The following is a 14,861-nucleotide window of genomic DNA, read 5'->3' on the forward strand; positions in this document are numbered from 1 at the left end:
AATGTTTAGTAATTAAATACCAAATTAGAGTTATTCACGCACCACGATTTATTTTCATCTATAGAAATGTACATGTTTCTTCTGATGAGCGGATTTTCCAGTAAGAGGCGGCGATCGTGATGTGCGCGCGTATTCTTTTACTTATTCATATGTACTTGCGTTTGATGTTTCTTTAATTCTGTTGGGGTCATGAAAAATGTTTTGCATATTTTGCACTCTCTCCCTTTGCATCTGGAGCTATGGTGTTGCCTTATATGTGCTGCCAACTCTATACCTGTCTTCTTCTTCATACCACAGAAGTGGTATTGTGCCGATTTCATTTGGAAAGGCATTTTCCCTATAATGGATAATAAAAGTTTAAAATATAATCAAAAATAAAAAAATAAAATACTGACACGAAGCTTCTTTGGGATTGTACTATTCCGTGTGTCTATTTGCCGCACTCTGAATACTTCTCTTTTACTGCATGATTTGCTACAATTTCCAGTTCAAATTTTTTGAATTCTTGGCTGAATTCAAAGCCGAAGTCTCGTCATGCTTTGCGTCAAAAATATTTCATACACAGAATAAATGAATTATAAAATAAATACATATTTAAAAGATGAATTCCATTTGATCACTTTAACCCTGTACGTGGGAAATATTTCTAGACTCAATAAAGCATTAGAAATGTCTCAATCTTTGAATCATAATTAAAGGATCTCATGCCAGTCATGACTGGGAATTTTTATTTTTGGGGAATCTTGAATGTACACGCAAAACAACTTTTTTTGTTTGATTATCTCTTCCTCTCTCTTAAATGAATTTTTCAAAAAATGGATTTATTTATGGCTAGAGAGTTGAAAAGTAATTTAATAATTTTATCTTGGAAAAAATATCGCATATAAAATAATATATTCTATCTCAATGGGTTTTATTTTACTTTTGGGATTTTTTCGCATTTTATGCATGCTTGCGCCAAATTTTTTTGATATTAAAAAATCCTTATATATTTTGATGCAATTATTTTTTAAAATTATATATTTGATCATCCAACATAAAATAGTGAAATGCATGTATCAGAAAAACGCCTCAACAAACAGTTTATTTTTGCAATGCAGTGTGGTTTCTTTTACGAACTACCCTGTAAAAAAACCTGATGATTTAAAAAATCAAATTAATTTATTCTTTTATTTCCGCCGAAATTCTTTTTGACCATTGCAACGCAAGTTTTGCTCTCAACCTTAATAATTTTCACCTTTCTGTACGACTTGTACGAGAGCCGAGCGCGCGTGGTGGTCGCGTTTCCATGGCGATGCGCAGCGGTGCGTGTTCGCGGCCGCGACCGCGGCGTCCAATGGGGGTGGCGCGCGGCCGCATTCCGCATTCAAAAGGCAGACAAGATGCGAAGATGACGATGAGCGGCGATGGCAGAGGTTCACGTGCTCGGTCAGATTCAGGGTGCCAGGCACTTTGAACGCAACTCGCTCTTCTGCAGATGGGAACTAAGGACGGGTATAACCATCAAGCAATTTTATTTCGGGAAGATTATATATTTGTGCGAAATAACGGCGTGTTTTTTTAATTGTGATCAGGGGTCGGCTGGAAAGTGGTGACCGGGCTGACAGAGGGCCAAACGCAGAGCGACACCCCTTCCTGTGGAAATAACTCGTGCGTCTGGGCCCACCCCATCGACCTGCACCTGCACACCAAGGGCCTTCAGGGTGAGTTATTAAAATTAAATAAAAAAATATTAAAAATGAAATTTGCTGAGTAGCATTTATCTAAATTATTTTTCTATTCATTAATTGTTTTTCAAGAGGGAAATTTACCGTCAGGATGAAATAAATGTTTTTTTTATTTACAAACAAATTATTTTGGTCAAAATTAATGTAATTAATTATTGTTTTCCGATTTTAAAAGGCAATAAAATTGAAAATAATACTCTTGATCGAAGAACAGGGTGATTTTAGTTAAAATTTTCTAGCATTTTGAATTTTCTCGAAACTGAAAACTGCAAAGCGGCCAATATTTAAGATTAAATTCAGAACCACAGGGTTGGGTAAGATTAAAAATATTTTTAGGAATAATTTTTAATGCACTGTTGGCAGTGTAAAGATAAGTTTTACTCTCAGTATAACAATTAATACATTTTGTTTATTGCTGGCTCTTAAATTGAACATTCTGATTTTCAGATTGGCCAAAACTGTTGTTTGAGGTGCACCAGGTGGACAAGTACGGGCGGAGCGAGCTGGCCGGCTACGGCTTTTGCAACATCCCTTCAACGCCGGGTCTCCACAATTTGGTCGTTCCAACTTGGAGACCGAGAGGTAATGAACAATAAATAATTTATAGTCACAAAATTACAATTTTGCTTACAAGAAAGGACCCAAAATGTTCTTAGAAATAATGTTAAAAAAATAATTATGTGTCATAAAAAAATATAGATTAATATTAAAACTCTTTTTGACCGATAAAAATTTGATCTGGAAAAATTTCCCGTACCTAAATTTATCACAGATGTCGTTTTTAAAATTTGATTTGTATTTTATGAATTAATATTGGTAAAAAATTTGAAATTGGCCCAAATAAAGCTTGATATTTTGTGACAACTATCCAAGAAAAAAATTAAATACTCTAACTGCGTAGCCGTTACATTTCTACTCGCGATTTGCTGATGGGAAATATCGGATAAAATCCCAATATTTTATTCAAATCTAGCAGTTTTTTTAGAAAAAATTGTTTTTTTTTATGGAAGCGAAGATATCATAAAAAACCAGAATTTCTGCTCAATTGGAAATTAAAGCATCTCACTGAAATTTTAAATAAAATCTCTTTCTTGATCATTTTAAACTAATTATTTTTAAATATGAAAAAATGTACGATTATTTAAAGACTCATCTTCACTCTCCAGGTTTAGATAATGAAATAAATAATTTTCCTTCCATTTTAAAATTAAGGATCACCGCGGGACCGATTCCGGCAGTTCTTCCTGGGCGGCAGCACGCAGCTGAGCGAGCCCGAGTTGGTTTGCAGCAGCGAGGACCGCTACCAACTGAGCACCGAGTCGACAGGCACCGTGCTGCTGCAACTCGCACTCGTGCTGCGCAATTTCAAGAGTCAGGGCGTCGAAATTTAAAAATGTGGCCAAGGGCCACTCTCCTCTTGCTGCTCGGCGCGTTGTCCGCCGGCCAAAACGTCACCGAATTGGACGACGAGATGGTCACCAACACCACTGCTGAGTATTACGAGGACGAGCTGGCGCAGAACGACACCCTCCTGCAGACGAGCACTGCTGCTGACAGCGAGGAAGTCGCGACGACAACTGCCAATGCGTCGACGGCGACGCCGGTCACGACGGCGGCGCCGACCACCACCACGCCGCCGCCTCTGTTCTTTCCGCAGAGGCTGCTCGCTGACTGGTACTGCACCTGCGATCTTCAGGTATGAAGTTCAACTGTTGTTCTAATTTTTTTTTAATTCTTTCAGATAAAACAGCCGTAATAAAATAAATATTTTTTATTTAAGCTAAAACGTTAAATAGCTTTTTGTTGCTTATTTTCATGCTAATAATATTACATTTTTAGAAGGTAAATACATTTTTTTCTATAAACTATTTCCTTCAATTGGAATTTTTCTATCAACAGATAAGTTATAATTTTCCAGAAATCTTTCCGTGCAAGCACAAGCAACCAGGGCTCGCAAAAAGCCGCATTTTTCTGGAAAAATACTGTCTTTTTGCGGGGTTTTTCTGCAATTTTCCCGAAACACAAGCATTTATATTTACAATCAAAAATTCACATTAGGGATTTTTACATTATCAGTGTAAAATAAGCCACTGCGGTTTCACCAAAAGACCGATAATTTTAATCAAGACTTTTTGGCGCGAAATGCGACACTCGGAAAACCATAAACTGGTGCTTTTAACAGAAGGTTTTTGCGCAAAAACCAGTGGTGCAATTTTGCGCATTGCAAAATTAAAATTAGTGAACCCTGCAAGCAACTGACTTCATTCATAGTTTAAAAAAGGATTGAAAAAATCGGGTTGGAAAACATTTCCCTCGATCCAGCACACTATTTACTAGATTAAATCATGAGTTTAAAATTCCGGTTCTGATTTTAAAAGCTACAAAATTAAAAAAGATGTGTTTTGGAGCCAAAATTTTGTACAAATCAATTTCATTTTAACAGCTAAAACGGCTGAAAATTGTCTAATCTCGAGATTAAATATTGGCTTTAGTAAAACAGTCAAATAATTTTAAGTTTTGGGGGGATTTCTTATTCAATTTGGACGTTTTTCGTTGCATTGTTATTAATACCAAATATAATTAACACGTCGCGCGTACCTCTGTTATTTTTGTTCAAGAAATGTTTATTTGAATTCCTTACCGTTTTGAAAATATAATTTTTCTTGGAGAACGTTAATATTTAGAGTTTTGAAAATAGTTCTACAACAGTATCAATTTTTATTAAAAACTGTAGAAAATATTTTGTAATTAAATAAAATACTTAATAGTTATTTAATTAGTTTTGTGACACATTTTAATTATTCAAATAATTTAAACCATCATATTCACGCGTTTTGAAATTTGCAAGGAAGAAAACTTAAAGAATCAGAAAATAATCTTTATAGATCTAAATAATTGTGCCTCAAATTTTAGAAATTGGAAAAAATATTTGATAAAAACCAGAATTTTTAAATTATTACATGAATTGTTGCTGTTTTCCACTGTCTTAGATAGTTTTGGTTGTAAAACAAGGTTGTAAATAGTATTAAAATAGTTTCAAATGCTTAAAATAATTTTTATCGTATGAATTAAATTCAATATTTTTGTTTTTCTTTATCTTGAATTAAAGTTAAGAACATAATACAAAAATATTTACACCTCTCAGATCGGCGTTTGCGACATTGACTGCTGCTGCGACCGCGATTGCTCCAAATTCGACCTGTCCGCCTTTCCGCGCTGCCAAAAATCATCAGATGCGACCAACAACGAGCAGTGCAACACAAACGGATTTCTCTGCATCTTCAAAGACAATTTGCCCGAGAGAAACTGGCTGCACAGCCCCAAGGTGATGAGACAAAAGATAATCCCCATGATAGCAAAAACCCTAATAATTTTGACTGCAGGTTGCTCTGACCCTGAAGGAGTTCGATTCCCTGGCGTCCCGGTATCAGAAACAGTGGTCCTGGAGGCATCCGCGCTTCACGCCTGCCAAGCCGCAGTTCGAGCCGGTGAAAAGGTACATGGCCGGCGACCTGATTTGGGTCACGAAGGACAACAGCACTCTGCAACCTTTTGGTAGGACGAGAAATTTTTAATTTAATTGTGTATTCTAGAGTATTAATTGTCAAATATAAACAATTTGTTATATTTAACTAAAACTATATTTAAATATTATATTTTTATTTTATTGATTGTATGAGTTTTTAAGTTAACATTAATTTTATTTTAATTTATTGCTCCTTAAAACAAAAATTATGCACACTAACAAAATTCTTAAGAATCGAATAAATTTTGCCGTGTGTACAGATTTAATTTATCAATAGAGGTTCCTCAGAAGTTGTATAAATATTATATATTTATTTGCAACATCATCCCCAAACGTTGCAATATTAAGGTAATTAAAAGGTTTTGGTGAATAATTCAAATTAAAATTGATCAAAAATGAAAAGAAAAACGATAAATTTAATAACGCTTTTTGCTAATATGCAATTATAATTTCATTTATACAATAATTATCCAGAGTCAAAGTGAGTAAATATTAAAACAATTATACGATCTATCGATTTATTGCATAAATAGTTTTATTGTCCTTTAGTTCAACATTTTAATCATTTTTAATTTAAATTGATTTTAAACATTACATACTTTTGCATATATTAACAAGAAAAGTTGTGGTGCAGTGTTGCCGCTTTTGGGCCGGAACTGCGTGGGTGAGAAGAGCGTGCGCTTCCTGCGCGAGGTGAGCGTGCGTTGCGTGGTGGGGCTGCGCCACCCGCTCGCCACCGGCGCCGCCTTCGACGCCCTGCGCCTGTTGGGCAACGTGTCGGCGCCCGTGGCCAATCAGAGCGCGCCCTGGCTGCCCCTGCGCCGCTTCCTCTGCCCCGTTGACGGCAATGAGAGCTGCGTCGAGAGCGGCGCCGCCACGCACGCCGCCCGAGTGGCGCTGCACGTGCATCACAACGGCACCAGCGGCATCGCCGCCGCGAAACTGCTCCTCTGGCCCGCTAAACAACATCAAGGACAGCTAAATACTTTGCTGGTAATTAATTAATGAGAGGAAAACCAAATAAAAATAAAAATAGCAGATTGATTATTATTACAAGATTTATTTTTAAAATTTGTCGAAGCTTGGCATTTTTTTAAATATTTTAATTGTCCCAAATTTAAATTGATTTACAAGGTGTCCTCGCAGTTAAGAAAAGATTAAATTTTTCAAATACTTTAAAAACTGATCAGAAAGATGTTCGTGGGGATAAAAAAATGAATATTTACAGATATTTCTTACTGCGTTGAATGCCTTCATGAAAGTCTTGTTCTGTTTTTTGGCAAAATTAATTGATTATTAAGGTTTTGTTTATTTCAGGTGAAATTTGGCCTGTTAAAAGGTGTTTTGAATCGATTATTAATGGGATATATTTGAAAGCAAAACAAACAAAAATCCCTCTGTGGGCTCCGTAATATGATCTATTTATTTAAATTAATATCAGAAGAATTAAATGCAGCTTCCTTGGTATGCTTATTGCGAGCTTTTATTTCCTCCTTATTTCTACAAAAGGGCTTTGCACTCTATTTTGGTTCATGAGCTAAAAATGAAACATGAGTTTTAATTAGAGTTTGTCACAAATTTACTAAATCAATTAAATTGAAAGCATCGCATAGACGATCAAGCGTTTTTTTAGCGATTTTTTTAAATAGCGTTTATAGATTAATTTTGTTTAATACTTTTATTTTATTTAGCCTTGGGTTTTACTTGAAATTATTTCATTATTTGGTATTTAATTTGCTTTAAACTAGCACTTTACTAATATTAAGTAACTTGTTTCATAATTTAAATAAATTGAAGGTTTCGGAATGTCATATTCCAAAAATCCTGAGCTTGAATCTGTAGGAAATATTATTATTTTTTTTAATTAAAAAACAAGTTTTTTCTCTTTTTTCGACAAGAAATTTATTTCCCTGCGTCAGTTGTTTGAATTAATTATTTTAGGCACATTCAAATCGTGTAACCAAGTCTCGGTGAATTATAATTGCGAGCCTGAGTAACTGTAATTGCGAATAAATAGGTTTGCAGGAACAGAAAATCTTGAACCTAGTCTCGGTGTTCATAAATAAACTTTTATTGTTTAAGGCTACAGTAATTATTAGACAGCTTCATTCTTTTGAAAGTTATAATTTGTGAAATATCGATCATTTTTATTTTATTTTAGGAAATGTATGCTTTCTAAAGTAATTATGCAGCTACAGAAATGCATTTCCCTTGTTTTTAATCAAAAGTAATTAACTGAAACAAAAATAAATGGTTTATTTAAATAAATTAAAAAAAACCAACAAAACTACTTTATCAAGGATGAATTAAAAAAAAAATAAAATCTCTTTTTCAGGAGTTTTCCGTTCGATTCTTCTGGCAGGGGAAGACGGAGGCGGCAGCAGCGCCTCGGAGGAGCGGTTCGCCAGGGTACCTGCCAGGTCGTCCTGTCATCGCTGGCGTGCTGAACGGCGAGAAGACGGCGGTGGCGTCACTGCGGCCGTTTCTGCTCGCGTCGGCCGACGAGAGCGGCGCATGTGGCGCCGCCACGGCTCTGCTCTTCGGCGAGGACGCAGTGCGGACGTGCGACCTGGCGCTGAACGCGTCGGCGGACGCGTGTCCGGCGCGCACGGTTTTGGGCACCCTGGCGCCGGGCGGCGGAGGCGCCGCGGCCCTGGTGGCGGCGTTCGGTGACGCCACGATCGACGCCGGCCTCGTCGACTGGCTCCCGGTGGCGGTGCGCGAGCGGCCTAGCGGCGCCGACGCGTGCGGCGCCTCGCCGCTGTCGCTCGGCGTCGACGTGCTGTGGGCCAAGGTTGGCGCCGCGCACGCTCCGCAGAACAAACTGGTTGGCGTGGCGCTGGCGTTCGGCGCCGCCCGCCCGCTCGCCGGCGCCGCCACCGTGCGGCTGACCACGAGCGTCACCTTCCGAGAGGTCACCGCCGGCCTCAAAGGTCATTTCGCGCCGCCGCCAAAGTACGAAATCCGCCTGCCAAACGACTTTTTCTACCCGCTCTTCGGCCCCGCCGTCGCCGCCGCTGCTCCACGGTGGACTCTCGATTTCACCCTTTCTGTGTTCAGTGTGACCGTCTGGCTTGTCTATTTTGTGCAGTAAAATTTTTCCTCTGATGCGTGGAAGCGAACGATAAGTGAAAATAAAAAAAAATAAAAAATGTAGTTTAATTGTATCTCTTTGCGCAACGAAATTTAAAAATAAACGACGAATTTTTCGAAACTGCGACTCTTGGAACCCAGATTTTAACTATCCTGATCTTGGAAAAAGCGCGTTTTCATAAATTAAACAAATCAGATTTTTAAAAAACCGTACACTTCTGTTTGACCCTTCATGATCTCTCGTTTAGGCCTGTGTGGCCGAGTTTCAGTACAAGAATGTAAATATTTGACATTGATTTTTAAGTTTCAAAAATTATTTAAATTTTCAAACCACCCAGTCCTTTTTATTTGTTTGTTCGCCAACGGGAGTGTAACCGCATTGTAAAATATATATGCAGATAGCATTAGTTCATGGATTGAAACACAATAAAAAAAATCATCGATTATTTGATAAACGCATGCATTTTGGTGTTTTTTTCACTTCACATCTGACAATTGCAGATTTTTCGCAATGTTCGTATTTAGACACCAAATTTGTAAAAAAAAAGAGTTCTACAGACGGGTGCAGTCAAGTATGAGTCACTTGATCTCGTTTACAAACGGACACACTGGACATCCGGGATCCTTGCATTGCTTCCAGTGTTTGAATAACAAGCGAGTTGGCTGATAGTGAGGCATATCGCGGAACTCGCCTTTCTCACACCTTTCCATGTGATTAAAATCATCTCTCATTGAATTGCAGCATAAGTGCTCGCACTGGAGTAGAAATAAATATTTTAGAAATGTTCCTGAAAAACCTATCTGATTTTACCAGCATCCATCGCTTTAACTGTCGAGCTCCGTCTCCACTGCTGATTTCAATTGCTCGGAGATAGCAAATGTAGCCTACAAGCGTCACCGCCTGGCGCTTGTGCAAAATTGACATTCTTGAAGGATCTTCTGGGTCTAGGATCATGTGTCCGAGATCGTCATACCTTCGTAGCGTATCTATCACGCAGGCTGAATCGATTTCTGCGGAATCATATTTAATATTCTTTCAAGAAGTAAAATTTTTATTCGTTAGTTAGTGATAAATTCTTTAATAACAAATTGTCGGTTTGCTTAAGACGATTAGTGCGTCAACACCAATTAGTTGCACGTTTAAATGCTAGTATTATAGTGTACATACCTTCAGGAACTTTTGTACGTTGGGTCGTGCGCATGGTCGAGTCAGCAATAGCAACACCGCCGACAGTAGAAGTGAGTTGAATGGTTGTGATCAATTCTAACATTCCTGTAAATATATTGTTTAAATTATCATCCATACACATTTTTACACCAGTTTTATAAGTTGTTCGAATTCGGCAACAGATGGCGCCGTAATAAATTTTAAGGCACTTTTCGCGATTTCAGACTTAATCCTGCTGCCAAGCATTCTTTACTTATTATATTTTCTTTTAAAGTGCTGAAAAACAAAATCGCCGTGGAATCGTGAAAAACTATTATTTGAAATATACAAACTGGACTGATTTTGGGTTTCAGCACTTCAAAAGAAAGCATATTTGGCAAGCCTGATTACAAATAATTGTATGACTGTAAGTGAAGAATATACTGCAGCCGAAGGATAATTGAGTCTGAAGTCCCAGCGGAAAGTGCCTTAAAATTAAATTTATTTCGAAAGTATACGGTGGCACCATCTGTTAGCGGCTTGATCCAACACTAAGGGCTTCTACAACTGGTGTAATAAGGAAATATATTTAAACAGCTGATAAATTAAATTAATTTCCAACATATATTAGCACACTCACCATCTATCTTTCGGCAAAAATTGTACGCTTCCATTGTTTGGCTATGGTAGTCTTTAAACTGTGAAAATGTGTTTAAACAAGCTAATTTTTTTTATTAAAAAACACTCACATCAGAGTTCGTGATTCGGCTAATATCAGAATTTTCCTCTGGAACTGGATCGCCGTGTTCACCAACAGCATTCTCCTCAGCCTCTAAAACAGGGCTCGAAGACTGCTGGTCACGCTGCAGGGATTCAATCGGACTCAGAGGTCCAGCTGCGACTTCGCCCGTTCCTTGAATAATATTTTTATATTACAAACATACAAAAATCGCTGCTGATAAGGACTCAGTGTCCCAGGACTTTCTGGGCGCAGCAGATTCGTGTCCAAGAGGTCATACTTTTTATAAGATCTATCATGCAGGACGGATTAAATTATCCTGCATTTATGCGGAATCAGTTTTTAGTTATTGTTAATTTATAAAATAATTTTTGTTATTATTTAATCCACGAGAGCTATAGTTGCCACTTACTTTCAGAATTTTCTGCTTCCAAGGCCATGTTCCTAAAGAATGTGTCAATGTCTTGGATGATGTCCTCGAAATCGTCCGCCTTTTCATTATTCTTTTTTAAGACTTCCTTCGAGCCGTCAAAGGACTGTATGAGTCCAGATAAAGCGGGTTCTACGTCTGAAAAAACTGTTATAATTTTTCATGTTGAAAAACCGTCATCCTGAAAAGAGTTTCATTCAACCGCATCAACAATTCTGATGCGAGATTTATATTTTCTACAACAAATGGCGCCAGAATACACTTTCTTAAAAATTTATTTTTAAGACATTTCCTCTGCGATTTTAGACTCTATGCATTTCCACTTTAAAATATTTTCTTTTGACGTGCTGAAAACCAAAATCATTCCAGCCATTTGCCGTAGAAACATTGGAAAAAATGTTACGTGTCAAAAACTAGTTTTTCAAATATTTACAGCGATCCCCAGTGGCCATCCACGTTGCCACCACGAAACCTCGTCCGTGGATTTTACGTGGATGAATTCCACGAACCTATTTTGCCATTTTTTCTAGTGCACTCGTTTGGAAATACTTTCCCTTTCGATATTTGACCATTTTTGAGCAGATTTAGTTTGAATTTTTGGGTTTTTAGGGCAAAATTAACGTCCGTGGAACTCACGTGGATATGATCCCCAATTTCCCAAATTGAGTTTTTGAAGCTCTTTTTGTGCCTAAATTATCGGTAAATGAATTAAGTGCTCCTCTAAAGCTATTTCATTTAATTTTTTCTTAATTTTTTTGTAAATTTTACTTCGTGGAAGGGTCTCCGTGGATGCTCCGTGGATGTTCCGCGGACGATCCACGGAACTCCGTGGATGCTCCGTGGAACTTACGTAGATGATCCCCAATTTCACCAGTCATGTTTTTCATTACTCTTTTGTGTCTAAATTATCAGTAAATGAATTTTAAGTGCTCATCCAAAACTAGTTTAGTTGATTTTTTTAAATTTTGTAAAATTCCCCATCGTGGAAAATTTTTCGTGGATGCTCCGTGGAACTCACGTGGATGATCCCCAATTTCCCTAAATCGTGTTTTTAATTCACTTTTTGTGTCTAAAAATTATCGGTAAATGAATTAAGTGCTCCTCCAAAGCTAGTTTATTTAATTTTTTATTATTTTTTAAAATTTTACTCCGTGGAAAAGTCTTCGTGGATGCTCCGTGGAACTCACGTGGATGATCCCCAATTTCCCAAAAGCATGTGTTTATAATCAATATATGTGTCTGAATAATAATCGGTAAATGAATTAAGTGCCTCTCCAAAACTATTTTATTTGATTTTTCTTTAAAATTTTGTGTAATTTCACTTCGTGGAAAGGTCTCCGTGGATGCTCCGTGGATGATCCGCGAATGATCCACGGAACTCTCTTAACGCAAAAATGAAAAATAGCATGTATTTGAAGCAAATTGTTCAGTTCATGAGCTGCCCCTTTTCGCTTTTTTAAATTCATTGGTCATGTCATTCTTGTTTAAATTTCTAAATTTTGGAAATTGGTTAAGTGTCCGTGGAGTTTTCGTGGATGAATCCCCGGACACTTAAAACATTTTTGGTTCGTTGGTATTTCCTATAGGTACGTTAAATTGTTAGTATTATTTAATAAACCATCATCAAAGTTAATTGCTAGCTCAGAAAACTCAATATTTCCAAATATATTCTGAAATCTACACTCGCCACCTCGCCAGAATAGCCGCAGCCGTGTTTCAAACTTTTGAAAAGCGCGCGCACTCTTACTGGCCGCAGCAAGCCAATGAGCGCTGCCGCTTGCCTGTTGCTGTTTGTTGACAGACGACCGCGAGCGCGCGGACGCGCGAGCCGAGCGCAACGAAAAAGCCGTTGGACGACGCCGCCGCGTAATTAATGTCAGTTTTCGGCCACAATTTCGCCACTAAGTCGACCAGCAATGTTCTTAAGTCGGTGATTGCAGTGAAATCCGAATCCTGTCCTGTTCAACCCTCCCAGCAAAGATGCCGCAAATCAAAGGTAAGGACTTGGAATTATTTATTTGTTACGTCATGTTCTCGCCGCTGTTTTAAAGTTCAACTACATAAATATAGTTAATTCAGTTGGTTTTAAGCCAATTTGTTCCGTTGTAATTAATTATCTGGCCGTGTTTTTTGCAGACCTGTGCCAGAGGCTGACTTTTTGTGTGACAACAATGCAACTCGAGCAAGCTGTGTCCTGAAACTTTGCGATCCCCACACACTATGTAATGTAATTATTGAAAGGATGTCTGGTTTGCAGCTGAAGTGCAAGATCAATACAAGCTAACAGGTACACCGACACCAAAATTATCATTTTACATATATTTACAATCATCCTCTCTATGTCTGTGTCTGTAGGCTTGTATACTCTGGCTGCGGCAGATCAGGCCGACGATGTCAAGACACGGTCATGGATGGGAAAAGCTTCCAGCACGATGGATTCCAGCCTGCACTGAACTTATGCTGCATTTTCCAGGTAATCAGTTAAATTTTTTGCGCAATAATGAACATGAATACTAACAATTTTAATTTATTTTTCAGTCTTAAATCTGCTGGTGCTATTTATGACTCGGATGGAATCGACGCGACTTCGGAGCTCAAAGACGAATAGCTTACATAATTATGTGACAGGACTTCTGATTGCTGGACCACAACTTTGACGAAGATTGAGTGGTTCATGTGTAATTTTGTTTTTAAGTGAGGCTATTTTTTAGCTAAATTGTTATATTTTATGTATAGAGAATTCATTTTAAGGCTGATAGCTATTGCATACACATACCTGTGTTCACTGTAATGTTGATATTAAAATTAAATTAAATTCCAAACATTATTTTAGTGAATACAGGTATGTGTGCAATAAATTTATGTTTAAGCTGACATTCATTCATTGAATTTTCTTTGCCAGAAACGTTTAGGCAGCTGGAAATTTTAAATTAAATATTTTTGATAGTCATTATAGGATTTAAATTTGCCATTTGTGTAAGCCTTCAGTGTTCGAAGTCGGCGTAGCCGTATATACTTCCAATTTAAATTCCCATTGACTTAAGTCAAGGATTTAATCATGCTATTTTATGGGTTTTAAATAATTTATTTTGATTCTGAGAACCTAAATCAGTTCAGCCAATCTCCGTAGAAACATGGAAATAATATTTTTATCAAATCTGACGTTTCGAAGGTGATTTGCTAGACTGACTTTTGCTTTTAGTACATCAAATCAAATCAATTAAAGGGTTTTGAATGCAGAGCGGTAAGATCGTGTGTCTTTATTTTCTCAGTCTTATTTTCTCAATTAAAAGAAACAGCTGGCACCATTTTTTGAGAGCATTATTACACTAAGGGGTTTTCGAAGCTTGTGAATGTTACAATTTTTAAGCTTTCTTAATTAATTGTCTTGTTTCTCATAACTTTATTGACACTACTGTAAATTGATAAAAATTCTCTGTATTGATCTATTGTTACTGTACATGTATTGTGTCATCTTTTTGTAATCAAAATTGTATAATAATAAATAAATGAATAAATTTAAAATAAATAAATGAATTTTATTTGCGATATTATTACCCAGAAAAATGAAACAATATCCACGAAAAATCCCCAGCGATTCCACGTAGCCGTTCCACGGGGAATCTCCATAGATCATCCCCGTGGAATCTTCATAGACTATCCCCGTGGAATCTTCATAGATCATCCACGTGGATACCACGTATTTCGGGCGGACAATTTCTACGGGGAATCCACGTGGATCATCCACGTGGTTTCCACGTGGGATCCGTGGATCATCCACGTAGGATCCCCGTGGAGTCCACGTGGAATGGCCACTGGGGATTGGCTTCACCGATTTTGATTTTCAGCACGTCAAAAGAATAAATATTGAGTGAAGAATGCACAGTGGCAGGATTGAGTCCGAAATCGCAGCGAAAGTTAATTAAAATTAAATATATTACGAGAGTATACGTTGGCGCCATCAGTTAGCGGCTTAATACAACAATAGGGGCTTACATAACAAGTTTAGTAGAATATATTTTAAAATTTTAAGATGGCTGATAAAAAAATTATTTTCCTATGAATTAGAACTTACCCTGCTGGCAATCATCATACATTCTCATTATTGTAATTGCTTCTGTACGGGGCAATTCAATCTGTGAAAATTAGTGTAAACACGCTATTTTTTTTAAAAGAAAAATTCTTACATCAGAGTTCAT

The 14,861-nt window shown here is 37.4% G+C and overlaps 2 protein-coding genes and 1 long non-coding RNA gene across 3 annotated transcripts; all 3 read left to right on the forward strand.

Annotated features, from left to right (window-relative positions):
- The first annotated feature begins 1,377 nt into the window (after positions 1-1,377).
- On the forward strand, positions 1,378-3,118 carry LOC135935841 (B9 domain-containing protein 2-like). The gene is made up of 4 exons (XM_065478405.1): positions 1,378-1,494; positions 1,575-1,703; positions 2,175-2,309; positions 2,940-3,118. The coding sequence occupies exons 1-4, from the start codon at positions 1,407-1,409 to the stop codon at positions 3,116-3,118; spliced, it is 531 nt and encodes a 176-aa protein (XP_065334477.1). The 5' UTR covers positions 1,378-1,406.
- A 2-nt stretch (positions 3,119-3,120) lies between these two features.
- tctn (tectonic) lies at positions 3,121-8,780 on the forward strand. Its single transcript, XM_065478404.1, has 5 exons — positions 3,121-3,423; positions 4,873-5,052; positions 5,111-5,282; positions 5,888-6,246; positions 7,589-8,780. The coding sequence occupies exons 1-5, from the start codon at positions 3,121-3,123 to the stop codon at positions 8,345-8,347; spliced, it is 1,773 nt and encodes a 590-aa protein (XP_065334476.1). The 3' UTR covers positions 8,348-8,780.
- A 2,568-nt stretch (positions 8,781-11,348) lies between these two features.
- Positions 11,349-14,478, forward strand: LOC135936057 (uncharacterized). The gene is made up of 4 exons (XR_010574282.1): positions 11,349-12,658; positions 12,799-12,949; positions 13,018-13,135; positions 13,201-14,478. It is a non-coding gene; the product is annotated as an uncharacterized LOC135936057 (long non-coding RNA).
- The last annotated feature ends 383 nt before the right edge of the window (positions 14,479-14,861 follow it).

Source organism: Cloeon dipterum, chromosome 2 (assembly GCF_949628265.1).
Source record: "Cloeon dipterum chromosome 2, ieCloDipt1.1, whole genome shotgun sequence".
Taxonomy (NCBI): domain Eukaryota; kingdom Metazoa; phylum Arthropoda; class Insecta; order Ephemeroptera; family Baetidae; genus Cloeon; species Cloeon dipterum.